Source organism: Physcomitrium patens, chromosome 14 (assembly GCF_059467195.1).
Source record: "Physcomitrium patens ecotype Gransden chromosome 14, ASM5946719v1, whole genome shotgun sequence".
In the NCBI taxonomy this organism is placed as follows: Eukaryota; Viridiplantae; Streptophyta; class Bryopsida; order Funariales; family Funariaceae; genus Physcomitrium; species Physcomitrium patens.
Window position 1 is genome coordinate 15605445 of NC_143423.1, and position 15153 is coordinate 15620597.

The window sequence follows — 15153 nt, forward strand, 5'->3', positions numbered from 1 at the left end:
GTCAGCTTCCAGGAATCGCAAAGGATTCTCAGCAGAACAGAGATGCTTGAATTCCATCAGCAAATGCGACGGTTGCGAGGTAAGCGATGATCAGTTCTTCATCAGAAATAAGACACTGAGCTTTCTGAAAACTTGTTTTATGCCGAACTTCACAATCTGTGACTACTTCTCCGATCCCTCTGTGTGGCCTAAAAAATTGCGCTGCATCGATTCCCGCATCGAGTTACTTGATGCACGTTTGTGCAGCCGTCAGCAAGCCGTGGGAAGAAGGTGAAGAATAAGGAGCAACCTCCAAAGCAAGGTTTCATTCATGTTCGCGCCAGGAGAGGCCAAGCCACAAACAGCCATAGTCTCGCTGAAAGGGTCAGCCATTCTGCCTACGAAACCCCACAATTTACATGATGTCCGCTTGGGTGGAGATACATGGTATCGTTCTAATTTCAATCTCTAACATTGCAATCTTCTGCCTCTTCTTCTTATATTCTCCAAGGTGAACTCAATGCTGTGTGCACTTCCTGTTTTCAGGCGAGGAGGGAGAAAATCAGTAACCGGATGAAGTTCTTACAGGCCCTTGTGCCAGGTTGCAGCGAGGTAGCGTACCTTCCCCCCCTCTCGCTCTCTCTTTCTCTTCACGACATGTGCCTTCAATTGTGGCTCTTTCGTTTTTCAGTTCCATAATCACACCGTCAGTGTCTGGAACACTCGAGGTTGGTGATTGGTTTGCATCCGTGGGGTACAATCACAGGTCACCGGAAAGGCAGTCATGTTGGAAGAAATCATCAACTACGTGAAATCGCTGCAGCGTCAAATTGAGGTGAGCGCTCACAATTGACATCTCCCTGCAATTTCGGACGTCTGGTTGAGACGGGACCCAGGGTTTAATTGCTTGAAATGATGATGTCGTGTTGAATTCCATGACGACCTGGCTCAGCGGGTGTGCAGTTCCTGTCGATGAAGCTGGCAGCTGTGGATCCCAGGCTAGATACCAATGTGGAGGGTTTGCTAAAAATGGAGGTATGTGCAGTGCGCTTGGTGAGCGTCCCGATGGGAGTACAATGATAGCTTGCATGCCTGCTTGCTTGCGTGGTTCTCCGCTGGCCTGCAAAACTGGGCAGGCATTGTTGTGATGCTGCTGAACTGTTGGAGCTGGTGTTACCTGTTCAGCTCCACCAAGTGAGGTCCCCTGAATCAACTTTGATGAGTCCAGACCCAATAGTGGGATATCAAGGCTTGTGTCAACCACATTTCCACATCCAAAAAATCCAACAGCAGACTAACCATTGCAACATGGATTTGAGATACGTGGGAACCTTGAGCAATGCACACTTTAGACGAGGTTCATGGAATGAACCACCGACTCATGCGCCTCCCACGTGCACTGACTATGTATTGGATTCTCTCACGCAGGTGGGTCGTCTATAGCTTAATTTAGTGCCCGAGCATATAGAATTAGGTCATCTCCCAATTTCAAAATGATTCTTTCATTCATTTCCTCAAAGCATTGGATGCAAGAGTAGGTCTAACTAGGCATTTGAACCTTTCACGCAGACGTTCAGGGAGTCCGATGGAAGTCTCCAAACCCTCGTACAAATGGTGAATCCTCAAATCATGCAAAATTTACGTGGCCAAAGTCTTCACGGAGAGCCACTATAACCGACATTTTCTCAAACTGAGGTATTGATCGTTATGGTTTACTTTTGAACTTTAGTACGATTCCTCCTGTGAGAGATGTTGTTGCGCCAAGAGTTCTGGATGATCAATATACTCTTTCAGGCTGAATTACAGGACCTGGCGTTTTTCGAAACATGCCGCTGGAAGGTGGAATACTGAACATAGTGGAAAGCTGGAGGCCGGGTAGATACGACACTCCTAGTTGAACCAGTCGAGATCTAGGTGGCAGTTAAATAGCGTCGTGATCGGGCTCTGCCGTTCAACTTTTTAGTGCATAGTTACAGCACTGAGGTCGCCGTTGGGTTTAATGAATTGAAATTACATACGGTGCACAAGCTACAAGAGAGGATGGCGCGTACAGCTTGAAGACCCGAGAGGTCACCAAATCCTACATCAAGATCTTACTGACAGACAACAATGCCAGGGGTTCCTTCCCATCAACCTTGCTCCCCACCGCATGAGGTGCCAGTGGAGGTGGAAAGTACCGAAATCAGCTTTCGACAAGAACTGATGTGCAGCAAGTTCCAGTCATACAAAGGTCAATACGTTTAGATTAGACTAGTTTTGTGCACCTGACTCAGCTCACCAGAACCTGCAACTGGTATCGGACCAGCCGAGTTCAACTTCGAGCTCTCACTTAGTCATACGACTACAGAGTATTAGCAAGGAAACAGCTCCAAAACATGGCAGTCTTCGATTATTAGCGACCCCACTATTGTATGCACGAGGCGTATGGGTTGTATGCACGAGGCGTATGGGTTGTATGCACGAGATGCTCTTTTCCAAGTCTATTAATGCGAGATCTGCCATTTGGAAACGCCATAACACAAAAGCATCACTACCCAGTTCCACCGCACACTACACACCGTGTTTTGTTGTATGAAGCCAAAAGTTTTCAAATCCGAGTTTCCTCCGGTTTGTGTATCCACGGACTTGCTTGTTGTATTTGAAACTGCAACTCCTGGAAGTTATCACTAAAAAGTTTGCCATCATCATGCTACGGCTCGAGCGGCTGATGAAACCTGCAAAGCTCGTTGCGGTCAAGGTTCGTAGGAGCTGCAGAGCGACTGACCTGAAGATGGAGACGGTTGTACTTGATAAGCAGTGATGGCAAGCACCGGTAACCTTGTCAATGCACCTGCGTCTATGTCTTTCCGGCTCCTGGCAATGGTGTCATTGAGTCATGGTCGCCATACCTGCTTGTTAACCTCGAGCTTGCGGTCAACAAGTACAAAAATCCCAATCCTCCTATAAATCTCAACCGTGCATGGAAGAAAAAATCTAGCCAAATCTGTCGGAATATTCCCACCTGTGCGACAAGGCCGCAGGCAGATATGGAGGGAGGGAGGGCTCCGTGTCGCCACAATAATTGTACTCGGTGTAGCTATTGAAGCTTTGTGAAGAACCGTCCATGCCTCTGGAGCTGGGGTATGGCGCAGCGCACTTGGCAGAGCCATCACGGCTCTTGCTACTCCAACTGGAGTTAGATTTTGCAACTGGGTCTGCCATCACACTCTAGGATTCTTCTCCCTGCCGTTGCCTGCTTTTTGCCTCAGCAAAGCAGTCGTCGCTTTATGTAGTGCAGGGTAGGGAGAGTGAGAGAGACGCCCAGTCTCAGGTTTTTTGGGACTTCGTTGCTACAGTTGTAAGCTAATGAAAGTGTTGTGTTCAATGGGGAAAACAAAACCCTACAATTAGGTTTTCTGGCATGAATGGTATGACTTCAATTCTAACATGCCTCCAGTGATATTACGAAAAGCTGATAAACATTTTAGTTTCAGAAGGAAAACAAAAAATAAAATAATAATAATAATAAAAAATCCGATTATGGGTTTTCATACATAATTTGGGATGCTTTTATTACCTTTGGTGTTATGATACCAAGTGATGTGTCATTATTCTTAATCTAGATAGAGTAGATCACACAAGTAAGCAGCTACTTTAGCTTAATTATTCGGGAGAAAAGAAAGTGATAACATCTTTGCTTTTCAATCAAGTCAAGAAAAGTTCAATCTCGTACAATACATTTATTTTTCAGATTTTTATTAACATCCTAAATTTTCAAAATACAGTCCTAAATAAATATTTTTTAAAGCTTCATATCTGAAATATTAACAGTTCAAGTATTATGTATCGTCTAAAATTATTAAAAAGATATATTTGTGTACATATGTGTATAAAAATATAAATATCGATGTACTTATAAATACTTTTGCCTTCTTTGTACATACATCACGATTGTACATAATCGTTAGATGTCCAATTTTATGGTCAAATTCTTTTATAATAAAACATGTATCTTTGAATCCACATGTAAGGTAAATCAATAGATATAATTTTCGTGAAAATTTAATTTCTGGAGTACAAAAGTACCTTGAATACATTAGATTTCATCACTCTCTGTGTGTATTTTTCAATTATTGTTTAACCTCGTTTCGAAGCAATCACCAGTTTCCTTTGAATCGGCAATTGCTTGTAAGTTTCCCATTTCATTGTTGTCTAATCATCACATAAAATGTAACTTAACGCAGGGTTAAAATCTAATCAAGTTTGAAATGCCAACACTTGATTTTCGGAATTTAACACTCGATCCGTCTATAGATTCAAGAGAAAAGTAACATCAGTTATACACTTGCACTGATTGATATCATTCGAAGAAGAGAAAAAACAAAACGGTTCCGTTTCAGCAACATCAAACACTGCATACTCATACATTTACTTCTGAAAGCCAAGCTGTTGGTATTCAAATATAAACTAGTACATGCTTGAATGTTTCAACTAATCTACAAGATCACACAAGATACAGCAAACGAAATATTAAAATGGTAAAACATGAGCAGTAAATGATAAATAAGGAAAAGGTAAATTAACTAACCAAGCGGCTCATCTGAGGAGATTCCTTAGCACTTTTAAACCCTCAGCGAAGCTGTATGAAGAAGCATAAAATATTTGGTCTGATGTATGAAGCACTTCACAACTTGGACAATTCTCAAAAGTGCTAAAATGTTAAGTGCAGAGCAAGAATATGTGAAAACCCCCGGAAGACAGCCAATGCACAGGTCCCAGATAGATAAGGGAGCTTTGAAATGTTTGTGTCCAATAAGAGCGTAAATCACCTACTTTTTGCCAACAATTTAAGACACCCATGGAAGGGCAATGGATAGCTATGCAAAAGATTACGAATCCTGGCTCAACCCATCATAAATCTCATCCAGATAAACTGCTCCCGAGTTTTAAAGTTTAGATGAAACCGGCAGCACTACGTCTGTGAAAGCTTTTCCCGAATGCAGGAGCAAAACAACGTCACAAGCCTCGTGTACTTTCTGTATGTTAAATAGGCAGCAGCCACTGCACTGCCATTTTTCCGACATATGCAAGCACTCACAAGACTCCCATGGGCATCAACAAAACAAAAATAAGTTTTAAAAATAAAAAATAAAAAATACAATCAATGGATAATGATGAAGATTCGAAGTGTACGGCAAACACGTGGGAGCTACCCAGCTGCAACAACAGGACCTCCACCAACTGCTACCATGCTTGCCATGCTCTTCTGTTCGTCCACTTCCCTCTGTTGGATTCCCATCTGTACATCCTGCAGTGTCACGAAATCACAAGTATGACTTACGAACAAGAAGATTACATATGTTTTCTGTAGAGAATCATCAAACCTAGGGTTATCACAATCTAGCACAAAAACCACCCTACCTGTTAACCTAACATTGATCATTCACACGCTTCAAAATGTACAAAATAATCTTGAACAATCCTTTCGTCAAAAAACAACTAAATAAATTTTCGGATTTTTGATGTAGGCCAGGCTAAGAAGAAGAACATAGATAGCCTACCGCCACTTGAGAGACATTCTCTAGGCTATGCTGCAAGCCCCCCACTTGGTCCTGCTGTTGCTGCAGAAAGATCTGTATCCTCCAGAAACCATCACACCAATCCCTTAGCTCAGCTCAATGCACATGACTCAAAAGGATTACAGCAGGGGATAAGAAAATACAATTCCAGATAAGAACACACAACCAGACATCTTTGGGCGTTAAAGCGACTACTTCAGTCAGTTTCTATGACCAACGGATGAGTAGCTTGGATTCCTGGTGCTCAAAAGAAATGAACATTACTTCGCTCCTTGCAGGACAGGAAATGTGCTTACTTGCTGTGGATGCAACATTAGCTGCTGCTGCCCCCCAGCAGTCATTGGAAGGTTCTTAGACAGATCCCTCAATACACCCTGTTAAACATCAGAAACAAAGATTTGTAAACTCTAATCACGAGCCCCAACAGGTTTACAAATACAGTTTTGCAACTGCGCATTTATGAGAGCTAACCCTCAAAACCATCAATGATTTCCATTACACGTACCTTGTTAGCCCACATAAGGCCACAAGCATTACATAACGTCCGAGGCCCAGCTGGTCCTCGCCGCATCATTGGAGTGGACCGCTCTCCAATTCCACAATGAACACAGCTGCCAATCATGAAACCAAGAAATAAGTAACACTCCCTGAATACTCAACCCCGGGAGCACCACTTGGCCACACAAAAAAACTAAAACCAACACACAGAGACACACACACACACTGAGCTAGTGGGTACATCAAACAATATGATCCAGAGGAAAACATACGATACTTCTGGTTGAACTCCCGGTCCCAAAGGTTGTCCCGAGGCTTGGGTACCATCCCAGTTTGAAACAGGGGAGCCCTCTTCCTGAGTTGGCCGTGAAGACGCAAATTGGCCTTTCTTGCGCTGCATCCTGAACACAGTCTTAAGTTGATCTAGTCAGAAATTTATCCTTTGGAAAGAATTGTATTTTCACTACACCGTCCAGCATATCATACAGTAGCAACTTAACTGCCTTCAACGCACTTCAACGGTTGAATAGGTTTCTACGTTCCAAATCATTTTTTAGAGCAAGAAATGCTTAAGACGAGAAAAAACAGAAGTGAGTGCAAAACATCACGGGTCATCACAAAAACTACCTTTGAGCAACTTCTTTACGAACAGTGTAACGAATTTTCTTATCATAACACCGCTCTTTGCGCTTCTCCCGAAATCTTGTCAATGATGCCAACCGTTGTGGCATGTTCATTCTCGAAGGCAATTCCGGCATTCCCTGCATCGCTCAAGACACAAGGGCGATTCTTAGAATTCGAATTAAACTAGTCTGAACTGAACTCCAAAGTAGACATAATCACCAATGAAAGCCATTCCTGAAATCAAAGTCATATTTTAGACTAGGAGAAGGTACTACCACCATCAACACTGCCAGCAGAAGTGGCACTCTTACTCTCATGAACGACGAACCATAAATGCGTGTAAGACATAGGAAATACACAAAAAATTTACCTTGTGATGATGATGGCTGGAAACATTGCCACCTGACATGCCTGGAGGTATCTCTCGGCCACCCAATAAAAGCAGCACAGCCTGAACCTGTAATGAATATGCAAGGAGAATTAACCCAGCTGAAACGAACAGCCCTCGCACTGCTGTTACATAGAGCTATTTTTAAATCAATGGATAAATTTATATTATTTTTTAAAATAATAATAATAAATAATGTATTAAAAAAACAGGGTAGGCATCAGAAAAGAAGAAACGCCATCTATCCAACTGAAAATCATTCTACAATATATGTAATAGAAAGGCATGATTTGGTGCAAACACCGCATAAAACGTGAAAATGAGTAATACACAGTCGATGCAGGTTGTAAAGGCAATGCATGATAATTTACCTTCTCAGGGGGCACCGCATCAAACACATAGACTTCACCTTGATAAGATAAAGTAAGCTGTGTGGAGCCCTGGGTGCGTATAGCCAGGGCCGGGGGAGCGTCACCAGGATTGCCACCGCCATCAGAGTGCATTTCAGCCTCATCTAGACCTTCCTCATCTCCAGCATCATCGTCATGATCTTCAACTCCTGCTCCATTCTCCTCATTGTGATGCATACCATGCCCGTGTCCATGATGACCATTATGACCATGAACATGATCCCCTTCTAGGTGCCTCTGGACTCGTTGGTCCACTCTACCCTGTACGTCCGCTTCGCCATGACCATGGCCATGCACGTGCATCTCATGCATGCCATGCTGTGCGTGACCTAATGCATGGTCCAAACTGTGCTGGTGGATGTTGTGATGTAACTGAAGAGATTGGCCATGCACGAGGTGATCTACGTCTGACATCCCTCCTACATCTACTTCTTCGGGGCGCATTCAAAGTCGAGGAACGCTTTCAATGACTGGGGCCCCTCCTATACTACCGAAAGGAAGTCCTAAGACTAAAGTTCAGCAATTCATGTAATGCACCATATGATACTCGGAATATAGACTAGTGTGATGCCACAACCATCAGGTACAACATCTCCTCCATGTATCATATCCTCATCGATAACATAAGTACCATCATCCTTAAATAACGATAAAGCCTCTACCTGTCAGACAATGCAAGGACCTATGATCAGAAAAGAATGTATGCAGAAAGTACGGAATGCTGATCTGAAGCAAACGAACCAACCACGTGCTCTTCCACGAAGTTTTGAGATTTATGGTCAGCAAAATAAGACTAAAAAGTGTTCTAGAGGGGAACAATATAACATAAAACTTGATCTTAATCATATTACTGCAAGCATAGAAGAGCGTACATAACCACGAACACAGCGCTGAGGCAAGTAGGCAACTATTGACAGAAATGAGTAAAATAAAAAACGTAAAACTGTAACAGATTTGATGCAGCACCACAGCAGTTATACCTATTCCCATAACCGCATTCTACGTTTCAATCCAACGCAGACCAATTTAGCTGCATGTAAAATACTGAAAGAGAATCAGATCAAGAATTTTCTCAAAAAGAAAATTAAAGGGCCAGACGTGATTATAATAACTACGTCAATCCATGAATGGCTCTACGATTCATGCAAAATGCTATATAAGTCCCGCTATGAGAGACTCGCCACGTTGAAAGGAACGTCAGAGCAGAAACTCTAGTCGTCTCTTAACCCTAAATTGCAGCTCACATAGAAGAAGCCCTCAGTATTACTACCCCTCATCAACTTTTCCAGGAACCCAGGTCAATGACCTAAAATGACCCTATCGTTACAATATTATAATATGTTTCCCTCGTGAGATGATTTCTGAAATCCCACTATGACTACAGCTCGGGTCAGTAACATTTCAGCGCTCTGAACCACTTTTCGGCCAAGACTAAAGGTCAATATGCATAGCCGAACAATCTATACTCGTGTAAAGCGCTCCGAATTGCAAGAGCGTGCAAACGCACATGTGAATCTTCCACCCCCGTTTCTCAATTTCCTTAGAGATAGTGGCCATAAATCTGTCCGTCTCCAGCAAAGATCACAAATCTTTCCATGTTTACGAATGCTTCCACTGCCAACCTCAGCACCCCTGGGTTTGGCGAAACTGATCATTTTCTATCTTAAATTTTTATGAACAAGAACTAAACAGCTTCAATCAACCCGCCACCTGAGGATTACACAGAAACTCTTTTTTCCGTGTATGAATAACACAACAGCACCCTCAATCCTTCCTGCTCACGCCCTATCCTTGAATTTCCCATAAGGACAACCCCCTAAGTAACGCCCTGCACATCTCATATCAACATCTCCACATAACCCATAAACCCTCTAACCCACAAAAAAAAACCCAAAAATTCATGGAAGACTCTATACACGTGCATCACTTGCCCTTCAATCACCACCCCAGCCCACCCCAGCCCACCTCCCAACAAAAAAAAAAAAAAAAAAAAAAAAAAAAACCCAAAACCCAAAACCCAAAACCAAACCCTCAAAATCTACAGCAACCCACCTCCCGAGTAAATGATCTCTCGCAGAAACCAACACGTCTACTTCAACTCAGCTTCGCCACAGCCTATGACTGCACTACTACAATGGCGGCAGCAGCAGCAGCGCTTCCACCGAGGACAAGAACAAACCATGTCCAAATCGGAGCCGCCAATCCACAATGCGACGTCTCCCCACAAAAAATCTCCTCACCCAACACCCAAGTGTGCTACAAAAACCACCCCAGAAGCTTCGAAATCTTCAACAACACAAGTAAATGAGCAAAACGGACGTTGTAAGTGCAAGCGAAACGAGAGGGTGCGTGAGGAGGGAAGAGGCGAGGAAAGCGCGCGAGAAGGCAGTCCAAGTGCGACACCAGCAGCCTCTCCTCCCCCTCCACGCCCCGCCGTTACCCCCTCTTGCTTTTTCGGGGTAACTTTCGACGCGGCGAACTAGCTTTTTCCCGCGGTTCGATTGACTTTGAGCGGTTGTTACCGCGCGTGGTGATAGGCCCACGCCAATGTCCCATTATCAGGAGACCTTTAGGAAAGTCTCCTTTGGATCCACATATCATTTGTTCGATTTTGTTTGCGTGGATGACCAATTCTGCCGCTTTGTCTGTTTGTTTGTTGGTTTCGTTGGTGTTCTAAGGGTTTTTTCGCTGGAGCCTGTGCGGGAAGGCGCCTTTTGGTGGGTTGTTCTAAATTCCTCGTTGCCCCTTCACCCCAGTGGAAGTCACTTCGAGTGCCTTGCCCACTGTGACGTGGCTCATCACGCTCACTGTTTTAACTCTATTCACTGGGGTAGAATTAAAATTAAAAAAAATCATGATGAAGATAAAACTAAGAGTTTTGTGGGTTAAACCTCTGTGGCTTGGAGAAATGGGTTCCTATACAATGGATTCTTCGTTCAAAGTTCAAAGTAAGCATACCAAAGCTCTTCTGGTTTCTTCTTGTCATATCTTAAAACCTCAACATATCGATTTGCTTCTGGCTTGGCAACTCGTGGTTAAGTTTCTGTGTTAAATAATGGCGTTTTGATTAGCCAATTCTTCACTTTTTTACGAGGTTGGAAAAAGTATTTGTACATTCATCAGGAGTGTGCGTGCAAGGGAAATGGCAAAGCTGGGTCCAGTTGACTTGGGGTTTGAATGTTAGCACTTTCGATGTAACACCGCGGTTCCGTGATCTTCCTGGGAAGAACTACAAATCACATGCATTTCGCACATGTTAACTGAGGGTTCAACTGATGATAGTTGATGATTACGTTTGACATGATTCATTAATGGCATTCAGGTTGTCAAAGGTGGAGCTATAAGCGACAGGTGTAGAAGTTGAATTATCCTTAATAAGAACCAAGTAATTGTAGTACTAATCAGCTTCACTAATTACTCTCGTTAAACCCAGCGAATTTCGGAGGAGTGACATCATTTGACATTCACGGACCTCAGCAGGAAAACCACCTTATCACAAGCATTGTATAGTATTAGTGTCTGGCAGCCTACATTCCTCAATGCTAGGTATATCTTTCTGAACGAGACACATGGCAAGGCATTTGTGGGGGCTCATTTGTGAGGAGGGAGTTCGTTGCAGCCAAGTTAGTCGCCGCTGGCACTAGTACAGTAACGAAAGCATAAACTGGTAACTTTCCTGAGGGATAGATAAACACAATATTGAAAGGACGTTTTGCAACTACCACGTTGGTTGCTGGGTTTTAATTTGTTTGCAGCGTCACTCTTCCTCCGGGTGTCCGGTTCAAGCCGGGGGACTGTACCATCTTGTGAGACCGACATTTTTCTACGCAACGACCATCCGACTGCTGCGAAATCATCAGAGGGATGTGACTCTCAAGGGTTTTGCATTCAATCTCTCCTTTGACAGTTTATCATTGCCTGAGAAAATGTCTGCATGGTAACTTAGGTGACAGAAATGACCAGAACCACGGCGAAAAAGTACAGGAGCTTCAAACAGTAGAAATCGGATACAACTTGAAGAAACCTAACATTGGTAATAGTGAGGAGCTGACAGAGCAATAGGAGAAGCCAGCAAAGAAGCGAGGACAGGAGGCCTTCAAACACAAGCCATGACCCCTCTCAATATATCACGATGGTTAAGCCTTTGTGCTTCTCTCCCATGGTTCCAGCGGAGGGCTGTTCTGTAGAGAGGTTTCTGAACTAAGTGAACACCCTCCCTCCTCTCAATAAGAACAGTAATAATGAAAATAAGAATACTGTCTTTTAATTCGGAAATTTCGACTAACAATTAAATGATTTAGAGCAATCAGTGACATGTTCGGACTGCCGTCCTTTGTAGAAACGAAGACGGAAATAACCTGGAAACACAAGTGGAGTAAGAATCATGAAGAGGACCATGAGGAACACTAGAATCATTACTTGTTCTTTCGAACCTACTTTCTTCAATGCTCCAGCAATTCTTTTCTGCACAGTCGTAGATAGTGAAGTCAATTAAGGATCTAAGCTGCTCAGCAGCCACCCTCGGACAATCACTGCAATCGTCATATCAGCTTGCGAACAGAGTGTCGAGAAGTTGACAATTATCATCCCTCTCAGCAGCAACTTTGAACTCCTCGAAGAATCGATTGTACCTGTTAACTTTGAGAAAATTCATGGATAGCAGAATGAGAACTGCTAGCATGGGAAAACGTGACAAACATTGGATCCAAAATATGATCAAAACTACATACACAACCTCTACAAAGGCATTGAATTAGAAGCTGAGGAGTTCGCCTGACTCAGTGCATAAGCAGTTCGTTTTTTACGACGCTCAATCTCAGTGCAACCAAAATTACATCAAGCTGGATCTCTTTCTACAACGACAATTGCTCCATCTAACTCCTTCACCAGAAATATTATACACCACTGCTTTTCAGTACATCAATTGAAAAACTGTAAATAAAATAGAAAAGTGTTCAATCCACTGATGATTTGACTGGGTTACAAGTATGACTAACAGAGCATGCACGACTTGTTTTGTACAACATTTTCAGCCCATAGCCCACCATAGAAAAAAATACATGTCACAAAATTGCTACGAGAGGAAGACTGCCGGAACTAATACTTGCAAAAAAGTCGCACATACCACTCAACATTGTTCCAAATGTTTGCTACCCACTTGTGAAAGAAGCCATAAACCCAAAGGAAGGAGTAGATGTGACCTGCTACTCAACAGCCTCATTACCACAACAACGCTTCTCAAGAATCACAACCACCACCGCGGCAGAAACAAGCAACTCCTTTCCACAGTTCCAACGCAACCTGCAGCAACTTCACCACCAGAACGCAAAACAGCACATCATCACATTGTCGTCTTCACAAGACTGCCATATAAACAATGAAGCAAATCCTCACATTGCAATCCAAAGCCAAACCTGGTGTTGCAGTTCTCTCCCTTAGGAACGACATGAAGAATGCTGTGCTATTGGCTCCATCACCAACTGTGGGATGTGGTGAACCCTAATCCTGGACCAAACATGGAAAAAGGTGAAGTGGTGTACTATCACTAGTAATGCTTGTATCAAATCTTCTGTGAATATCCTGAATTCATGAATCCTGTTTTTTGGAGTTTTATTTCAGCATTCCATTTCATCTTCACTGGTACTTCTTTACATTCAACAAGCAGTTTCTTTTGTTGATAGTTGTTCAGATTACACTCTGTATGTATGTGTGTATGTATGTGTAAGTTTGATTTTATGATAATTCCAGTGTCTATTGATGTGTTCTACTACTTCCTCTAACTTGTAGCGTGAAAATAATTACTTCTTTACTTAGTTATTCATTTATTTGTGCATGTGCATGTGTATACATATATGTATACACACATAGGTGACTATGCATAGGACTGTGCTATGACTTGATTCTGATGAATATTTTAAAAATATTAAAAATTAAAAAGAAGATATTTTGAAGTTTTTTATTTTTCATTTCAAGAGTCTCTAGTATTTCATTTTATTTTTTATTATATATATATATGTCTTTTAATTTATTAGTATATTTTTTTTATTAATTTTAATGCTTATTTTTTATTATTGAATTAAAAATAATCACAATCAAAATTAAATGAATACTTAAGATGTGGTGTTAAATTATAATGATATATTTTCGTTATTTAATTAAATAAAAATAAACTATGTATTCATAGGCAAATAAAAGAACAATTGATTTATTATTGTTATTTATTTTAGTTAAAATAAATATTATATTTCAATTATTTTGATGGTAGTTAATCATACATCTCAAACATTGCTATAAAACTTCATTTATTCATTTAATTTATCCATTAAAAATAGAAAGATAAAGATAATTTATATCTATATTTAGTATTTTAGAAAAGAATTCTATAAAACCTTCATATAAATTGAATCCATATATTTAATATAGTAATCTTTAATAATCCATGATATTGATAATTATAATAAAAAATTAGCTATTTTTTTCATATATGTTAAATTTGGTACATAATACAAATTATGCAATTATTGTAAAATAATCTAATATCACAAGTATAGAATCATAAGATTTTAAAATTAAAAGATTAGCAATAATATTTATTAAAAAAAAAAAAACATCATTGTTTTCATATCGGTAATGGCTAAAAAATTTTATAAGATTAATAATAAGGAATTTTTGGTTTTTGAAAAAATATTATATGATTACACAATGTTTTTAATTACCATCCACATTTGAGGCTACTAAAAATCTCTTGAAATTAACTCTAAATTTTGTATCCAAAATGCCATATAGTTGGAAAGTTATGATGAGGTTAAATAGCTTGATATTCTACTTCATCTTTTAGAACATATATGCATCTTTTGAAATATAATGGATTTTTTTAAACTCAAATTTTAAAATATTATGATTTTCAAAAGAATTATTTTTAATATCATAAATAAAGAGATTGAAAGCTATATTTGATTGAAATTGATTAAGAAAGATTCAATCAACTATCAATATTGATTTCTTTGCTTAAGGATGAAATTGCTTTAGCTTCAAAAAAAGGGTATGTTAATAAAAATCAGCATTTTTTTTTTTTTTTTTTTTTCTTTTGGTATAAAATAAGAATGTCTAAAAAGTATGTTTGACAACCTTATTTATTTTCTTTATTGGTAAATGATCTTAAATTCAAATTTTGATAAAGACATACTCCAATAGACTTGGCAATGATTTAAATCACGTGCTGATATAAAATACTTATAATTCTTATAATTTGAATAAACAATCACTAGACTAAAATTACCTTCTAGATAATTGTGCCATTCTTAAAATAAATCCATAATTAGAAGAAGCTTTTAGTTATGAACTTATATTTAATTTTGGTTGTTAAAAAATTTCTTAAATAAAAAGTAATATGGTGAAGTTTGCCATTTGCTCCCATTTGTGACAATATTACATCTAAAACAAAGTCTTGTGCATCTATTTTCACAAAAAATATCTTAAAAAAACCAAAACAATATGAAATTGAGGCTATTATAAAAACAATCTTCAAAACTTTAAATGATACTTTAGTTCCTTTATTCTTAGTGAGGTCCTTATTAATATATTCCTTAAGTGCACCAAACTCATTTTATAATAAGCTACAAATTGGTTCAAATGTCAAATGAATTTGTTCTTAAAGATCAATTGAGCAATCATAAGGATAATGATTCAGAAGAAT

At 40.2% G+C, this 15153-nt stretch overlaps 2 protein-coding genes and 2 long non-coding RNA genes across 11 annotated transcripts; 1 reads left to right on the forward strand and 3 right to left on the reverse strand.

Annotated features, from left to right (window-relative positions):
* Window positions 1-421: 421 nt before the first annotated feature.
* Window positions 422-2472, forward strand: LOC112291247 (transcription factor bHLH49). Of its 2 annotated transcripts, XM_024538396.3 has the most exons (6): window positions 422-591; window positions 746-814; window positions 943-1014; window positions 1165-1407; window positions 1549-1674; window positions 1774-2472. In XM_024538396.3, the coding sequence occupies exons 1-5, from the start codon at window positions 553-555 to the stop codon at window positions 1651-1653; spliced, it is 528 nt and encodes a 175-aa protein (XP_024394164.2). In that variant the 5' UTR covers window positions 422-552; the 3' UTR covers window positions 1654-1674; window positions 1774-2472. The 2 variants fall into 2 exon arrangements, with proteins under 2 accessions (XP_024394164.2, XP_024394163.2); XM_024538395.3 differs by having other exon boundaries at window positions 1549-2472.
* On the reverse strand, window positions 2351-4762 carry LOC149987884 (uncharacterized). 2 transcript variants are annotated; one of them, XR_016506433.1, is made up of 3 exons: window positions 2981-4762; window positions 2744-2867; window positions 2351-2474 (listed from the first exon to the last, which is right to left on the reverse strand). It is a non-coding gene; the product is annotated as an uncharacterized LOC149987884 (long non-coding RNA). The 2 variants fall into 2 exon arrangements; XR_016506434.1 differs by lacking the exon at window positions 2351-2474 and having other exon boundaries at window positions 2670-2867.
* Window positions 4763-5068: 306 nt separating this feature from the next.
* LOC112291786 (GATA transcription factor 28) lies at window positions 5069-9846 on the reverse strand. Of its 6 annotated transcripts, none has more exons than XM_024539672.3 (10): window positions 9510-9846; window positions 8438-8487; window positions 7419-8119; window positions 7030-7116; window positions 6663-6796; window positions 6308-6436; window positions 6043-6148; window positions 5834-5911; window positions 5520-5591; window positions 5069-5266 (listed from the first exon to the last, which is right to left on the reverse strand). In XM_024539672.3, exons 3-10 carry the CDS (start codon window positions 7899-7901, stop codon window positions 5168-5170), a joined length of 1188 nt encoding a protein of 395 aa, XP_024395440.1. In that variant the 5' UTR covers window positions 7902-8119; window positions 8438-8487; window positions 9510-9846; the 3' UTR covers window positions 5069-5167. The 6 variants fall into 6 exon arrangements, with proteins under 6 accessions (XP_024395440.1, XP_024395442.1, XP_024395441.1 ...); XM_024539674.3 differs by having other exon boundaries at window positions 9637-9845; XM_024539673.3 differs by lacking the exon at window positions 8438-8487 and having other exon boundaries at window positions 9637-9846.
* A 1558-nt stretch (window positions 9847-11404) lies between these two features.
* On the reverse strand, window positions 11405-13024 carry LOC112291245 (uncharacterized). Its single transcript, XR_016506435.1, has 2 exons — window positions 12872-13024; window positions 11405-12767 (listed from the first exon to the last, which is right to left on the reverse strand). It is a non-coding gene; the product is annotated as an uncharacterized LOC112291245 (long non-coding RNA).
* Between the last annotated feature and the right edge of the window lie 2129 nt (window positions 13025-15153).